Source organism: Sus scrofa, chromosome X (genome assembly GCF_054392235.1).
Source record: "Sus scrofa isolate SSC_HxYL_T2T_F1_AM1 chromosome X, Sscrofa_HxYL_maternal_Yorkshire_Landrace_v2.0, whole genome shotgun sequence".
Classification (NCBI taxonomy): Eukaryota; Metazoa; Chordata; class Mammalia; order Artiodactyla; family Suidae; genus Sus; species Sus scrofa.
In genome coordinates, this window is record NC_139401.1 from 35,334,545 (window position 1) to 35,351,183 (window position 16,639).

A 16,639-nucleotide genomic window follows, 5' to 3' on the forward strand; every position below is an offset into this window, starting at 1 on the left:
GTAGTCGCTGGCCTATGCCACAGCCACAGCCACACCAGATCTGAGCCGTGTCTGTGACCTACACCACAGCTCACAGCAGCACCAGATCCTTAAACCACTGAGCAAGGCCAGGGATTCAAATCTGCGTCCTCACATATACTAGTCAGATTTGTTTCTGCTGGGCCTCAATGGGAAATCCCCCACAGATGATTTTAAATGTCTTTTTAACTTTTGAAATTAGTTTCCAAATATTTATAGTTTTCCTCTTGTCCTTTTGTTTTTGATTCCATGATGATTAGAGAGCAAAGTCTTTATGATTGTAATTACTTTCCATTTGTTGAGGTTTCTTTTACTAACTAGGATATGGTCTGTCTTGGTATATGTTGCGTGAGGTCTTGAAAAGAATGTGCGTTCTCCCATTTTTTGTATAGTATGTTCTATAAATGTTTGTTAGATGCTATTGGTTGATGGTTCTTCCATATCCTTGCTGATTTTGTATCTGGTTCTTTTATCATTTGTTGAGAGAAAAAAATGTTCAACACTTCTGGTATATCTTTGTTAAATTACCAGTTGTTAAAAGGAGCACCAAGTAAGGTGCTGATTGATGAGCTGTGGTTCAACAACACATCACAAGAAAGATAGAAATAGAGAAGTTGGTTATTCACAGGTCCTGGAGGAAGTACATGATAAGCCTCTAGGGGCCTCACGGGGAGATCAAGGCAGAGTACAGACAGAGGCAGGAACTGGGGCTGTGGGTGAAGTGATTTGAGGTTCCAAGGCTAACACCGGATTGGTCAATTCAAAACAGAGGAGTAGAGTTTTGCTAAGTTATATGGGATTTCATCTAAGAGACACATAAGCAGGTGGCCCTGGGAGGCAGAGGAGATTGTTTATCACAAAGTCTGCTGGGGAAGTCATATCAGGAATTTAATTTGCTTGTGACTTTGTGGGATGCTATCTGGAGCACAGTTTTGCATGAGGGGCTAGTATCAGTTTAAGGTCTCTGCAGGCTACTTGCCCAAACAAAATGGATGCCGAGGCAGTAATACCATGGAGTAGTTTAGCTAAACTTTCAACAACTCCAGACATAATTATAGATTTATCTATTTTTCTTTTTACTTCTATCAGTTTTTGTTCATATATTTTTCAGCTCTGTAGTTTGGTGAATCCACAATGAGCATTGCAGTATCTTCTTGGTAGACTGACCATAGAATTTACAGAAAGTAATACCTTCCCATCAACACATTGACATTTGCCTGATGAAACTTATATCAGAACTTAGAGCTACAGAACCGTAAAATCATACATTTGTGTTGTTTTAAACTGCTAAATCTGTGGTAATTTTCTAAAGCAGGAAGATAAAACTAATATGATAGTATAAGTAATTGAAGTAAATTTTTCAGTCACTGCCTTACCTACATTCCACATTTTTTGATATATTGTATTTTAATTTTCATTGATTCATTTGAACATATTTTTAAAATTTATGTTGAGAATTCCTCTTTGACCAATATATTCTTTAGGGGCATGTTGTTTAATTTCCAATAATTTGAATATTTTCCTCCTATGTTTTTGTTATTGATTTCTAGTTTTAGTATATTACATTTAGAGAACATACTCTGTGATTTAATTCTTTTGCCTTTGTTAAGGCTGTTTTTTTATTACTCAGGGTATGATCTAGCTTGGTGAATATCCTATGTGTACTTGAAAGCAATGTGTGTTCTGTTATGTTGGACCCTGCTCTATAAACATTAATTATATCCTGTAGGATTGTGATGCTTTTCAGTTCTATATCCTTTAGCTATTCTATATCCCCTAAATTCTTTATGAGTTCCTTTCTGCTGTTACTGTTGATCCCTTAGCGAAAGGTATTTAAATCTCTGACTATAAGTGTGGATTTGTTTGCAAGTCCATTCAGTTCCCTCACTTTTTAAAAATATTTTTGAGACTCTTCTTTGAGGGACTTAGGATTGTTGTGTCTTTATAGTTTCTGTGGTCAGCCTTGAAGACGGACCAGACTATCAGGCTAGGGGTCCTATTCACTTCTTTGTATCAGGTCTATGGGGATGATATCCTTGGTCTACAGGTGTAGCCATTGGTCACAAAAGGGAAAAGCCCCAGGCCCTATCTGGAGGCAAGATGAGGATTCTCCTTCAGTAATTAGGACCCAAGTATCTCAGGACAGAGAGGGACCAACAGAATTGTCAATACTAAGTATCCCATGGTAGGGATGGTGGCTGATGTGCCCCTTTACTTTCTCTTCCTGGGGCCCCAGGGAAGCAACTGCCTTGGATTGAAGTGTCAACTTCACAGCAGTAGAGAGGAGGGGACTCAAGCCAAGTTCATAGTTGATATGATGTTTCTTAATGTGTACAACCCAATGCAGAACAGAGGGGGCCCAAATTCTAGCCCCTACTGTCACCACAGTATATCTCAGGCCTCATGGAAATATACCTAAAAGGCCTCATCCTAAGACTCCCTGTAACATTTTCCCAAGGTTTATTAGCTTCTAGGACTGCCTTAACAAGTACCACAAATTTGGTGGCTAAAATAACCAGAAATTTATTCAATCACAGTTCTCAAGGCCAGAGGTTTGAAATCAAGTCGTTGGCTGTGTTGGTTCCTCCTGGAGGTTCTGAGGCACAATCTGTTCAATGCTTTTCTCCTGGCTTCTGGTGGTTTACCAGCAATTTGGGGCCTTCTTTGGCTTGTAGAGGCATCACTCCAATCTCTGCCCCTACCATCACATGGTCTTCTTCCCTCTGTGTCTCTGTATCCGAATCTCCCCCTCCTTTCTCTTACAAAGATACCAGTCATTGCACTAAGGACCCCCCCGTTCCAATATTACCTCACTTTTTTGGCTGCAACCTGTGGAAGTCCCTGCACCAGGGATAGGACCCATACCACAGCAGCAACCCAAGCCACTGCAGTGACAACACCATATCCTTAACCCACTGCACCACAAGAGGACTTCCCAATACGACCTCATTTTCATTTGATTATTTTTTGCAAAGATCTTATTTCCAGATACAGACTCATTCACAAGTACTTGGCGTAGGGCTTGAATATATCTTTTGAGGGTACACAATTCAATCTGATCATCAAACTGATTAGAAGAACTGGAGCCTGATGGGTTCCTAGAGTAGTGCCCTCAAAGAAACCTGCAAAGGTCATCTTGATTATAGCTTAAGAAGTATCTCATTGTTTAAGATGACCATACCTCCACCCTCTTTCCTCCAGTGGACTGGTATTACATCTGTCCTGCCCATGCTTTGGCCTCATGTCTCTGGCCAGTGTTGTCATGTCTTGGGAGCACAGGAGTGAAAAACGTGAAAAACATCACAAATCCTGAAGTCAGACACCTCCCCTCCTATTTGGAGGGATATTCCCAGAGTGCCACTGCCCCCACCCCGCTGCTGACGTGCATAGGAACTTCAGGGTTCCTACCACCATTGCTTCTGCAAGTGATTCATGCATGAGATCAGACGAAGGTGCCAATAGCCAAGATGAGAAAATGACAAGTGCTTTCGAGACCCCATTCTCAGTTAACAGCTCACACAAAGGCCTTCTAATGAGGAAGAATTGTGCAGTTGATGGTGCAGTCTTGCTGTACAAGTATAAAATTAGAAAACTACTACACAAAGCAGATATGCTAAAGATTATCACCACAAAGTATAAGCACTACCTCCCTGAAATCTTCAGGAGAACCTCTTAAGTATACAAAGCAGATTTTTTTTTCTTTTTTTTTTTTTTTTTTTTTTTGTCTTTTTAGGGTTGCACCTGCAACATGTGGAAGTTCCCTGGCTAGGGGTTGAATCGGAGCTGTACTGTGGGCCTGTACCACAGCCATAGCAATGCCGTATCCTAGCCGCATCTGTAACCTGCACCACAGCTCACCACAACGCCAGATCCTTAACCTACTGAGGGAGGCCAGGGATCGAACCTGCGTCCTCATGGATACTAGTCAGATTCGTTTCCACTGAGCCACAAAGGGAACTCTGAAGCTGAAATTAAACATTAATGTCAAAGAAGCCAGCTCCAAAAGTCACTCCTATGCCTTGTCAGCAAGTTGTACATGACCAGAAAAGGGAGTTTGAATGATGGCAGTGAGGTGCATAAGACTGGGCTCCTGATTCCTCTCCTGGGTTTGATCTTCCTGAATGGCAGTGATGCCACTGAGGAAGAGATCTTGGACTTCCTGAATAGTATAGGGGTATATGCTGAGAGGAGGCATTTAATTTGGGAGGAGCCCAAGAAACTCACCACCAAAAATTTAATGCAGGGAACGTACCTGGGGGCAGGTGCCTAATCATGATCCTCCACTCTGTGATTTTCTGTGGAGTCCAAGAGCCCAGGTTGAAATCTATAAGATGAAAATCCTGGAAGTTTTGTCCAAGGTCAACAATATTGTCACAGTTCCTTCCAGTTCTGGTATGAAAAGGCTTGGAGAGGGAGTCTGAGCCAGAGTTGCAGCCAGGACTGGCACTACTGCCAAGGCCAGTGCAAATTCCAGGACTATGTCCAGTAGCTTTTGCTGCCCCTAGTGAAGTCTGAGGCAGATTCTTCACATTGTGCGTGAAGGGGGCAGTGAACATTCTTAGTAATGGAGAGCCAAAGTGGGGCTAGAGAGAACACAGTGTCTAAGATCTTCTGTATGGAGAACTTTGACATTTACTTTTTTTATTTTTCAGATGTTATCTTTTTATAGAAGGTTTATTTAGCATCAGAATCTAAGTTTATGAATGACATGGATCACACATTTATTGCTGTTCATGGTGTTTAGGAGTTTTTTGGTATTTTCTTAGAAATAGGAAAGAATCACGGTGAAATAGGATAAGAAAATAGAGAGGAAAATAAATGGTTAGTTATTGTGTGTGTGTTTTTTTTTTTTAATATTTTAGTCTTTCTTTCTTTTTTTTTTTTTCTTTTTTGGCCATACCTGCAGTATGCAGAAGTTCCCCAGACAGGGGTCAAACCTGTGCCACAGCAGTGACCCAGGCCACTTCAGTGACAACACTGGATCCTTAACCCACTGAGCCACAGGAGAACTCCTAGTCTTTCTTTTAGTAAAATTAAAAACGCATTTTGGAGTTTCCATCATGGCTCAGAAGTTAATGAACCCAACTAGTATCCACGATGATATGTGTTTGATCCCTGGCCTCGCTCACTGGTTTAAAGATCCAGTGTTGCCGAGCGTAGGTCACAGATGCGGCATGGATCACAATGTTGCTGTAGCTGTGGTGTAGAATGGCAGCTGCAGCTCCAGCTCAGCTCCGAGCCTGGGAACCTCCATATGCCATGAGTGTGGCCCTTAAAAAAAAATTTTTTTTTCTTAGCTTATTCATTGATGTTGAAAAAATAAAACCATAATTAGTTAACCCCTAGGCCTCTGTTCTTTAATTCTTCAGACATTATTTGGCATCTGCTCTTTGGAAGACTCCTTATTAGTACTGGGAATGCTAAAATAAAGAAGATCCTTCACTCACCCAGGGAATTTTAGAGTCTAGGAACAGCTTTCATATGAGGAAGATGGTGAAATAGTCTGTACAGATAAATAGAACAAATAAAAAGAAGTTAGGCAGGATGGATGCCAAATGAGAACAGCCAAATGTAAATGTCATAAAGCAAGGAAGTTTGAAGTTTGGGACCCTAGAATTTCTTCAGTGGGAGGTAATTTTAAGTTGAGTGATGGGCTAGATGAGTCTGTCAGACTTGTGAGCAGAAGCCAAACACTCAAATTTTATATATTAAAGTTGAAAGACAAAGCCTGGAATGAAAAACTGTTTATAACAGTCACTGTGGTATTTGAGGTAAACTAGAGAGAATCTAGTTTAAGTGGAATTACTTATTCGGGGCACTAATGGAAACGGTCCTGCACTTGTTCCAGTGCAGGTGAACTCAGCACACAAACTAGTTTTTCGTTTTGTTTGGTATATTGTGTCCAAAGAGTTTCTGAGAAAAAAGTATGATACTCCAGTGAGGTAAGATGTGAAGAAGACATTGGGCTGGCATTTTGTCTTTGAGCTGAGAGAGCCAGATTTCACTCTATTTAAAATCGCATTTGAATTGTTACCTTGAATGTGATTTTGCAAATCTACGAATGAGGACTAGATTTCTGCTTGTGGTAGAAAGAATGAAAATATAGGTGGTTGGGATGGAAAGACAGCTGGAAGGGATAGAAGAAGATGGTGCTTCACACAAATTTTAGATTTTTTTTTTTTTTTTTTTTTAGTTGCAGCCAATTGGAGACGACTCCCCAGCACTCAAATTAAATATGTCTTCAAATGAGGGAGGCTGATAAAGTTTTACATGCAAAGTATCATTTTGGTTGATTTGGTATTTCACATGCTCTACAACTTCATGCTCTCTGAGACATGCACTCATATACTATTAATCATTTCAAATATGCCAGGCACTGTGCTATGCACAATATATATGTACGTATACACACATACATATATATCTGTATATAATATGCTCCAAATTCTTCTAGAGCCAACTGTTCTGCTGTAATTTCTTCATAAAAATATTGCTCTTTCCCTCATTTCTCTGCAATGGTACATTTTTAATAAATCAGGCAGCCATGTACAAGCAGGTCTGTTTGGAGGCACTCTATTTGGTTACTTTGGTCTGTTTGCCTATACCTGCACTTCTACCAAAAGGTCTTAGTTGCTACAGATTTTTAGTAATTCTTAATATCTGGTCGAATAAGCTACATCTTATTTTTATCTTTATCTTGAGGATATTAGGTAGTTTTGGACATTTACAAGTCAATTTAAATTTAAAATCAGTTTATCAAGTGTCAAACATACCACACATACTTTCACACACAAATCTTTAAGGTTTTATTTGCAGGAGAAGAACTACAGTCATCTGCATATTAAATTTGGTGATAAGTAACATCATCATAATATCAAATATCCTATCTACACCCTAAACTTACTTAGTTAAGCCTTCGTTAATTTCTCTAAATAATATCAGTGTATTTTTTCCATTGAGTTGATACACTTTCAGAATTATATTTACTTATGGGTACCAGATATTTTATAATGGTCATTTAGAAGTTTTATTTAATTTCATTTTCATAATTTTTATTGCCACAGATACATGTATATTTTTATATATTAATATCATACCCAGCAAGCTTTATAAACACTTTTTTTAACTTTCTAACTTATCAGTAGTAGATTTTTTTCACACACATTCTAATCCTGTTAATGATGCTAAATTACTTTCCGATTTCAATCACTTTGATTTATTGTGTTTCCATTATCTTCATTAAAATATTGAATAGAACCATTGACATCAGGCATCCTTAACTTCTTTTTGGTTTTAAAGTAAAAGCTCCCAGTGACTCAGTATCAAGTATAATATTCACTGTAAGGTTTTGTATCCTTTATCTTGTGTGATAACATATCTTTATCTTTTCATTATGAATGAATGCTAATTTTTGTAAACCAGTTAAACAATTTAGGTATGATTTTTTTCATTTAATCTGTTGATGTAATATTCCTTTCTCCTATCTAAGTATGAACATTTTCAGAGTTAAAAATTTAAAGCAGGTTTCTAATCCACTCGGAATTGTGTTGTGTGAGGGATAGTTTTAAACACACTTTGTGTTCAATATGGATATCAAAATGTTCCATTCTGTTTATTAAAAGTGTTCCTTCCTCCCACTTCTCTGCAGTAGCTAACTTTCAATAAATCACGAGATTATCCTTAGTGGGTCTGTTTTGGAAGTTGGTATTCAGTTCTTTTGGTCAATTTATATATGGCTACATCTATACCACAAACTCTTATTACTATAATGTTTTCATAATTATTAATATCATATCTTTCTTTCTTAAGAGTATATTGGCTATTTATAGACATTTGCAAGTCAATGTAAATGTTAGAATTATCCTGTCAAGATTCACACATGTACATGTAGGTAAACATTTGCACATTGTAGTTCCTGTCGTGGCTCAGCAGGAATGAACCTGACTAGTATCCATGAGGTTGCAGGTTTGATCCCTGGCCTTACTCAGTGGGTTAAGGATCCAGCATTGCCATGAGCTGTGGCATAGGTTGCAGACTTGGCTCAGATCTGGTGTTGCTGTGGCTGTGATATAGGCCAGCAGTTGCAGCTCTGATTTGACCCATAGCCAGGGAACTTCCATATGTCACAGGTGTGGCCCTAAAAAAAGACAAAAAAAAATTATTTTCAGTAGTTAATTGTCCTCTCTTGAAATAATTGAGAAATAATTTTCAATTTGACATAGCATAATTTAAAACTATCACTAATTATGAATTAATTAGATGTGATTATTAGGGCTGGTATATATATTCATTAGGAAGATTAAAAGTCCAGTGTTCTGAACTGTGGATCAGAGGCCAAGGTGGTCCAAAAAAAAAAATTCACACACAAAAATTATGTGGTTTTTTTTGAGGAATAGGGATTATAGTCATTAGTAGATTAAATTTAAGGAGGATTAACATGTTGACAATATGGAATCTTCCATGTAAATATATACAGTAGTTCTACATTTACGTAAGTCTTTAGTAATTTTGATAAATATTAGCTGTATAGTTTTTTCCTATGGAGTTCTATTACTTTGTAATATATTTATTTTTAGGAATGAGATGTTATAGTAATTTAAAAATTATTTTTATTTAATTTTATCTTCATACTGTTTGTTGCTACAGAAAAAGTGCAGTTTCTGTTATTGTTATTATACCCAACAAATTCCTTTCAAAATATTTTTATCAATTTAACAGTTTTTCCTTAGTATATTTAACTCATTTAGCTTTATTGATGTTTATACTAGAACTATTTTTTATTTAACAATTCTTATCTCTTTGATTACTTCTGTTTTCCATCACTTTTCTATGTAGTATCTTTGTTAATATATGTAATAAAAATAATGTTAGTAGACATTTTATTGTCTACTCAGGATTAGCATAAAAAATTTCAAGGTTATCAGGGCCTGGAAGAAGCCAAACTGAGTGCTGCAAGCAGGACCTGCGGCCACCTCCACGCTGAAGCAGAGTGTGGTACATACACAAAGCCGGCCCCTGCTGGTGGCCACAGTAGACCCCAGGCAGACATCACCGGATGTCACGCCCCCTAACTTCCTCCTCCGGAGTACTGGGCAGTGAGGATTTCGATCTGTGGTGTGGAGTCAAGTCAGCAGCAGGAGGAGCCCAAGATACCGCCACTTGTCAGGTGAGACACTAGATGAGGACTGAGGGGACCACCCATCCCGGAAAGGAGGGCACCCACCTGTTCAGAGTCCCACCCCAGTTCCGGAAGGCATAGGTATGTTCAAGCTAAGTCACCACAAGCTTCCTCTTTGGCGATCTGATTGACGTGGTGGCCGTTATGTACAAGGCTCAGAGTCCTCAACCCGCCGGTCCTCAAGCAAAGGCTCCTGAGTGAGTCCTAAGCTTGCTTGTCCCCCCAGCCCCCCTGCACAAATAAGTGGTGATTCACTGGACCTCGGCTAGACGATCATCCCCGAGAGGCTCTGGGCAGAGGCAGCTAGAAGACTTCTGGGGGCGCAGCGGCCAGGAGACCAGAAGACCTGTGAGGCCCTGTAGCACTGTTGTCAGGAAAAGTCCTTTGGAGGCAGCTTTTATCAGAACCGCTATGGTTGAGCTTACCTGCTAAGGTCACTCACATACACCTTTATTTCCCTTAGGTGGTTATTTCCCATTGCCCAGCCTCCTGTCCACACTTCTGGCAACTGCCACCCACCAGAGTCAACATGTCTCAGCATCAGAAGGGTCTGGGATGCCCACAGGATCAATGCCTTCAAGCCTGCAGTGAGACCCCGGACCTGGAGGTAGCACAGGTCTCCGAGGCTCTGGAGGAGACCCATCTCTCCTCCCATTCTGTAATGCCTGGCAGTTTGAAGGAGGATCCTGATGTTGGTAAACCCAGTACGTCTGAGGGTCCCTGGGGTTTCTGCTCATCTGCTGTTGCCAGCACAGCAACCTCATCCACCGAATTGGATGAGGGCTCCATGAGCCAAGAAGAGGATAGTCCAGGCACCTCACAAGCTGCACCAGACACCGAGAATGTGTCCATTGATGCTGTAGATAGTAAAGTGGCTATGTTGGTGAATTTCCTACTGCTCAAGTATCAGATGAAAGAGCCAATAACCGAGGAAGAGATGTTGAAGATTGTCGACAGTTGCCAAGCCCACTTCCCTGAGATCCTCGTGAGAGCCTCTGAGCGCATGGAGATCATCTTTGGCCTTGATCTGCAGAAAGTGGATCCCGCCAACCACCGCTATGACCTCCTCATCAAATTGGGCCTCACCTATGATGGGATGCTGCATGGTGAAGTGGGCGTGCCCAAGACTGGCATCCTCATACTTATCCTGGGTTTGATCTTCATGAAGGGCAACCGTGCCACTGAAGATGAAGTCTGGGAAGTTCTGAATGTGACCGGGATATATTCTGGAAGGAAGCACTTTATGTTTGGGGAGCCCAGGAAGCTCATCACTGAAGATTTTGTGAAAGAAAAATACCTGGAGTACCGGCAGGTGGCCAACACTGATCCTGCCCAGTTTGAGTTCCTGTGGGGCCCCAGAGCCCATGCTGAAACCACCAAGATGAAGGTCCTGGAGTTTCTGGCCAAGGTTCATGGGACTGACCCAAGTTCTTTCCCGTCTCAGTTTGCGGAGGCTTTGCAAGATGAAGAAGAGAGAGCCCAAGCAAGTTCAGCCAGAGGACTCTCCTTCCATGGCTACCCCAAGTTCTAATATCAAGGCCAATAACCTCTCTCACACCTAAGGGAATCAGGGGTAGTTTCTTCATGCATTGTTGTAAGAAGCAGTTAGTGTTCATAGAATTTAAGTCTGAGGTGGGGCTAAAAGTAAAATAGTATATATGCCTATGTGTTCTTATTTTGTATGTGTAACTTGAACATTTATTCCTTTTTTATTTATATATTATTCAAATATTTATTTTAATATATAATTAATATATATCATTCAAATATCATTTTAATATAGAATTAATAATCTTGAGTCTTCAAGTTTATGACTGATATTGTTGATATATTTAATGCTAAATAAGTTTTAATTTTATGAGCTTTGTTGTTTTATAAATAAATTGTAAAACCATCCATCTTATATTGCCATCTGGAACAAGATAACATGGTATATTCTTGCAAATGTGAAAGAAATTAGCTATAAGATGGATGGGACCAAAAGAACAATAGAGAATAAAATCTAAGATACTGAAATCCTAACATTCTTATCTTTTTAAATGCTTACTTTGTAAAATTAAATAAGTACATAGTTTTGCTTAGTTCTTTCACAATTGTGTATTAAATAAATGTTAATAAATTAGACCTCATATGCACTGGATCATTTATTTTTGAAACCTTAATTGAATATCTGCTCTTCTTATAGAACTGTACTAGTACCGGAAATACCAGGATTAATGACTCAGGACCTGCCCATTGAGTTTTAACATATATGGCCAATAACTCTTTAAGGACAATTATGGGATCTTCTAATTTCTAAAGGAGTAGTAAACTGAATGAGTGAGTAGCTAGAGGCGGAGTCTTATGAGACTGCCAACATGGTAATGCACTTAGGTGTGCCAGTTTGGGGCCTTGGGAAGCTAAGAGAGAAACTCAGGAGACTCACAGATGTAGAGAACAAACTAGTGGTTCCATTGGGGAGGAGGCACAATGTAAGGGTTGAGGAATGGGAGGTACTGTTGGGTATCAGATAGACTTATGGATATATTATACAGCGTGGGGAATATAGCCAGTATTTTGTAATAACTGCAAGTGGAAAGTTACCTTTAAAAATTGTAGAAATTTTTCCTTAAAAAATTAAAGTATAATTCTAAAAAAACCTTTTTAAGTAAATAAAATTAAGGGACAGGAAAAAACCTTCAAGTCCTTCAGTGGCAGTTAATTTTATATCAAAGTGAATGGTAAGCCAGATGAGGCTGATGGCATCATGAGCAGGACCAGACCATCAGATGGTGTGTCTCGGTGTTGAAACCCAAATGTGTGGAGTAGTAAACCACTGTTAGTTGTTACTTTTGGATCTCTAAACCACATAGAAATTCTCACCTGGAACAGGAGTGAAAGGTGATCTGAATCTTCTCCCTGTGCAGTAATGTGTATGCACAAATTAGGTTTTTTATATATGTCACCTTTAAAGCTTTTCTCCGAAATATAGATGATGCTCACTTGAAATTAGACACCTGGAAACCATTCGCCTGGCATTCTACTATGAACAGACGAAGACAGTACTCATTTCATTCAAAGGAAAGTTGAATTAAGCTATCTTTAGCTTAATTTGGCAAATGATAAATGAGAGCTAAATTTTTGATGGAGTTAAAGTGAGTAGAAAAGGGGGGGAAGGATTACACAGAAGGTAAAGGAGAGGAAAAATAATTTTCTCTCTACCCTTCTACATTCTTGGCTGAGGATTCCTTGTAATAAAAGGACAGATTAACAGGAAAAAACAAATTTAATTGTGTATGTGCTTATGGGAGCTCTAAAAAGATATGAGACTCAGGGAAGTGATTAAAGCAGGAAGCTTTTAGACAAACAAATTTGTGAAGAATGGACATAACAAAGGGGTTTGGACTAGGAGTTATAAATTGCCAAGAAGTGACGAGGTTTGTTTATACAGTCTTCTTGGCTCTAAATTCCCTGTTTCTGACTCTATGGATGTCTTCTACCCTTCTGGTACAGGAAGGGTACCTTTCACATGAGATATTTATCTCCTGCTTTCAGGGTGTTAAAGGAGGATTGCAAGTATCCTTCTTGCACCAAATGTTTCTCAAGTCCCTTCAGTTCAAAATAACCAATATGCCAAAGTGGAATTTTGGCAGTGACATAACATGGTACATCTATCCTAGTAGTACTTTTTTTGTTTGTTTACTATTGGGTTTTTGTTGGGGGGGATTGCACCCTCGGCATGCTGAGTTCCCCAGGCCAGGGATCGAATCTGAGGCCTAACAGTGACTTTGGGCCTCTGTACTGACAATGCCAGATTCTTTACCTGGTACACCGCCAGTGATATCCCTGGTTGTACATTTTTAAAATTCATTTTCTAAAATTATACCTGATTTACAGTGTTGTGCCTATTTCTGCTATACAGCAAAGTGAGTCATACATATATAAACATTCTTTTTTCTCATACTAACTTCCATTGTGTTCTTTTTCTTAATTTATTTATTTTTACATTTATTACTCAAATGAATTTATCACATCTGTAGTTGTATAATGATCATCACAATCCAATTTCACAGGATATCCATCCCACAACCCTAAACCGTCTCCTCCAGAGACCATAAGATTTTCAGTGTCTATGAGTCAGCATCTGTTCTACAAAGAAGTTCCGTCTGTCCTTTTCTCAGATTCCACATGTCAGTGAAAGCATTTGATGTTGGTGCCTCATTGTATGGCTGACTTCACTTAGCATGATAGTTTCTAGGTCCATCCATGTTGCTAAAAATTCCAGTATTCCATTCCATTAAAAATGGCTGAGTAATATTCCATTGTGTATATGTACCACCTCTTCTTGATCCACTCCTCTGTCAGTGGACATTTAAGTTGTTTCCATGTCTTGGCTATCGCAAACAGTGCTGCAATGAACATCGGAGTACACGTGTCTTTTTGAGTCATGATTTTCTCTGGATAGATGCCCAGGAGTGGGATTTCTGGGTCAAATGGTAGTTCTATGTTTAGTTTTCTGAGGACTCTCCATTCTGTTTTCCACAGTGCTTGCACCAATGTACAATCCCATCAACAGTGTAATAGGGTTCTCTTTTCTCCACACTCTCTCCAGCACTTACTGTTTGTAGACTTTGGATGATGGCCATTCTGGCTGGTGTAAGGTGGTATCTCACTGTGGTTTTGATTGGCAATTCTCTAATAATGAGGGATATTGACCATCTTTTCATGTGTTTTTTGGCCATCTGTATGTCTTCTTTGGAGAATTGTCTGTTTAGACCTTCTGCCCATTTTTTGATGGGGTTGTTTGTTTTTTTGATATTAAGATACAGAAGGTGTGTATAAATTTTGGAGATTAATCCCCTGTCAGTTGATTCACTTGCAAAGATTTTCTCCCATTCTGTGGGTTGTCTTTTCGTGTTGTTTAGGGTTTCCTTTGCTGTGCAGAAACTTTTAAGTTTGATTGGGTCCCATTTGTTTATTTTTGCTTTTACTGTCATTACTCTAAGAGGTGGATCTGAGAAGATGTTGCTGTCGTTTATGTGGGAGAGTGTTTGGGCTCTGTTTTCCTCTAAGAGGTTTATAGTGTCTGGTCTTATATCTAGGTCTTTCATCCATTTTGAGTGTATTTTTGTGTATGGTGTTAGGGAGTGTTCTAATTTCCTTCTTTTCCATGTGGCTGTCCAGTTCTCCCAGAACCACTTATTGAACAAGCTGTCCTTTCTCCATTGTATATTCTGGCCTCCTTTGTCATAGATGAGTTGGCTGTAGGTGTGTGGGTTGAATTCTGGGCTTCCTCTCTTGTTCCACTGATTTATATTTCTGTCTTTGTGCCAGTGCCATGTGGTTTTGATGATTGTTGCTTTGTAGTATAGTCTGAAGCCAAGGAGCCTGCTTCCTCCAGCTCCATTTTTCTTTTTCAGGATGTCTTTGGCTATTCTGGGTCTTTTGTGTTTCCAAACAAACTTGAAAATATTTTGTTTGAGTTCTGTGAAAAATGTCCTTGGTAATTTGACAGGGATTGCATTGAATCTGTGGATTGCCTTAGGTAGTATAGTCATTTTGATAATATTAACTCTTCCAATCTTGTGTCTTCTTTGATTTCTTTCATCAGTGTCTTATAGTTTTCAGAGTACAGGTCTTTTGTCTCTTTAGGTAGGTTTACTCCTAGGTATTTTATGCTTTTGGATGCAGTGGTAAATGGGATTGCTTCCCTAATTTCTTCTTCTGCTCTTTCATTGTTAGTGAATAGAAATACCATCAATTTCTGTGTATTAATTTTGTATCCTGTGACTTTGCCAAATTCATGGATGAGCTCTAACAATTTCTGATACAGTCTTTAGGATTCTCTAGGTATGGTATCATGTCATCTGCAAATAGGGATAGTTTTATTTCTTCCTTTCCAATTTGGATTCCTTTTATTTCTTTTACTTCTTTGATTGCCATGGCTAGGGCTTCCGTAACCATGTTGAAGAGTAGTGGCGAGGGCGGACATCCTTGTCTTGTTCCTGATCTCAGTGGGAATTCTTTCAGCTTTTCACCATTGAGAATGATGTTCACTGTGGTTTGTCATAAATGGCCTTTATGATGTTGAAGTAGGTTCCCTCTGTGCCCACTTTCTGAAGGGTTTTTATCAGAACTGGGTGTTGGGTTTTGTCAAAGACTTTTTTCCATGTCTATTGAGAGGATCATATGATTTTTCTTCCTCAGTTTGTTAATGTGGTGTATCACTCTGATGGATTTGCGGATATTGAAGAACCCTTGCATCCCTGGGATAAATCCCACTTAATCATGATGTACAATCCTTTAAATGTATTGTTGGATGTGGTTTGCTAGTATTTTGTTGAGGATTTTTGAATTGATGTTCATCAGTGAAATTAGTTTTCTTTCTTTTTTTTTTTTTGTGGTATCTTTGTCTGGCTTTGGTATCAGGGTGATGGTGGCCTCATAGAATGAGTTTGGGAGTATCCCTTCCTCTGCAATTTTTTGAAAGAATTTCAGAAGGAGAGGTGTTATCTCTTCTCTAAATGTTTGATAGAATTTGCCTGTGAAGCCATCTGGTCCTGGACTTTTGTTTTTTGGAAGTTTTTTAATCACAGTTTCATTTTCAGTTTTGTGATTGGTCCATTCATCTTTTCTATTTCATCTTGGTTTAGTCTTGGAAGATTGTACTTTTCTAAGAATTTGTCCATTTCTTCTAGGTTTTCCGTTTTTTTGGCTTATAGTTGCATATAGTATACTTTTATGATCCTTTGTATTTCTGTGATGTCCGTTGTTCCTTCTTTTTCATTGCTAATTTTATTTATTTGAGTCTTCTCTATCTTTTTTTGATAAGTCTGGCTAAGGTTTATCAATTTTGTTCATCTTTTCGTTTCTTTGATCTTTTCTATGGTTTTATTTGTTTCTATTTCATTGACTTCTGCTCTGATCTTTAGGATTTCTTCCTTTCTACTAACTTTAGCTCTTGTCTGTTCTCCCTTGAGCTGCTTTTGATGTAAAGTTAGCTTGTTTATTTGAGCTTTTTCTTGTTTCCTGAAATGGGCTTGTATTACTATAAACTTTCCTCTTAGACTGGCTTTTGCTGCATCCCATAGGTTTTGGAGTTTCCTATCTTTGTTGTTATTTGCTTCTATGTATTTTTTAAATTTCTTCTTTGATTTCTTCAGTGATCCATCAGTTGTTTAGTAGCATGTTGTTTAGTCTCCACATGCTTGTGTTTTTTCCACTTTTTTCTTGTTGATTTCTAGTCGTATAGCATTGTGGTCGGAAAAGATGCTTGATAGGATTTCAATTTTCTTAAAGTTACCAAGGTTGGATTTGTAGCCCAGGATATGATCAATCTTAGAGAATGTTCCATGTGCACTTGAGAAGGATGTGTATTCTGTTGCTTTTGGATGGAATGTCCTATAAATATCTCTGAAGTCCATCTGGATTAGTGCTTTATTCAGGGCCTGTGTTTCCTTATTG

At 38.8% G+C, this 16,639-nt stretch overlaps 1 protein-coding gene across 1 annotated transcript in view; it reads left to right on the forward strand.

Moving 5' to 3' along the window:
• Window positions 1–10,829, forward strand: part of LOC100623332 (melanoma-associated antigen B16-like) — a 742,359-nt gene extending 731,530 nt beyond the window's left edge. Inside the window, 2 exon segments of the mRNA XM_085007606.1 lie at window positions 9,660–10,696; window positions 10,698–10,829. Coding sequence (XP_084863732.1) covers window positions 9,660–10,696; window positions 10,698–10,758 — 1,098 coding nt within the window. The 3' untranslated portion in view covers window positions 10,759–10,829.
• Window positions 10,830–16,639: the final 5,810 nt, after the last annotated feature.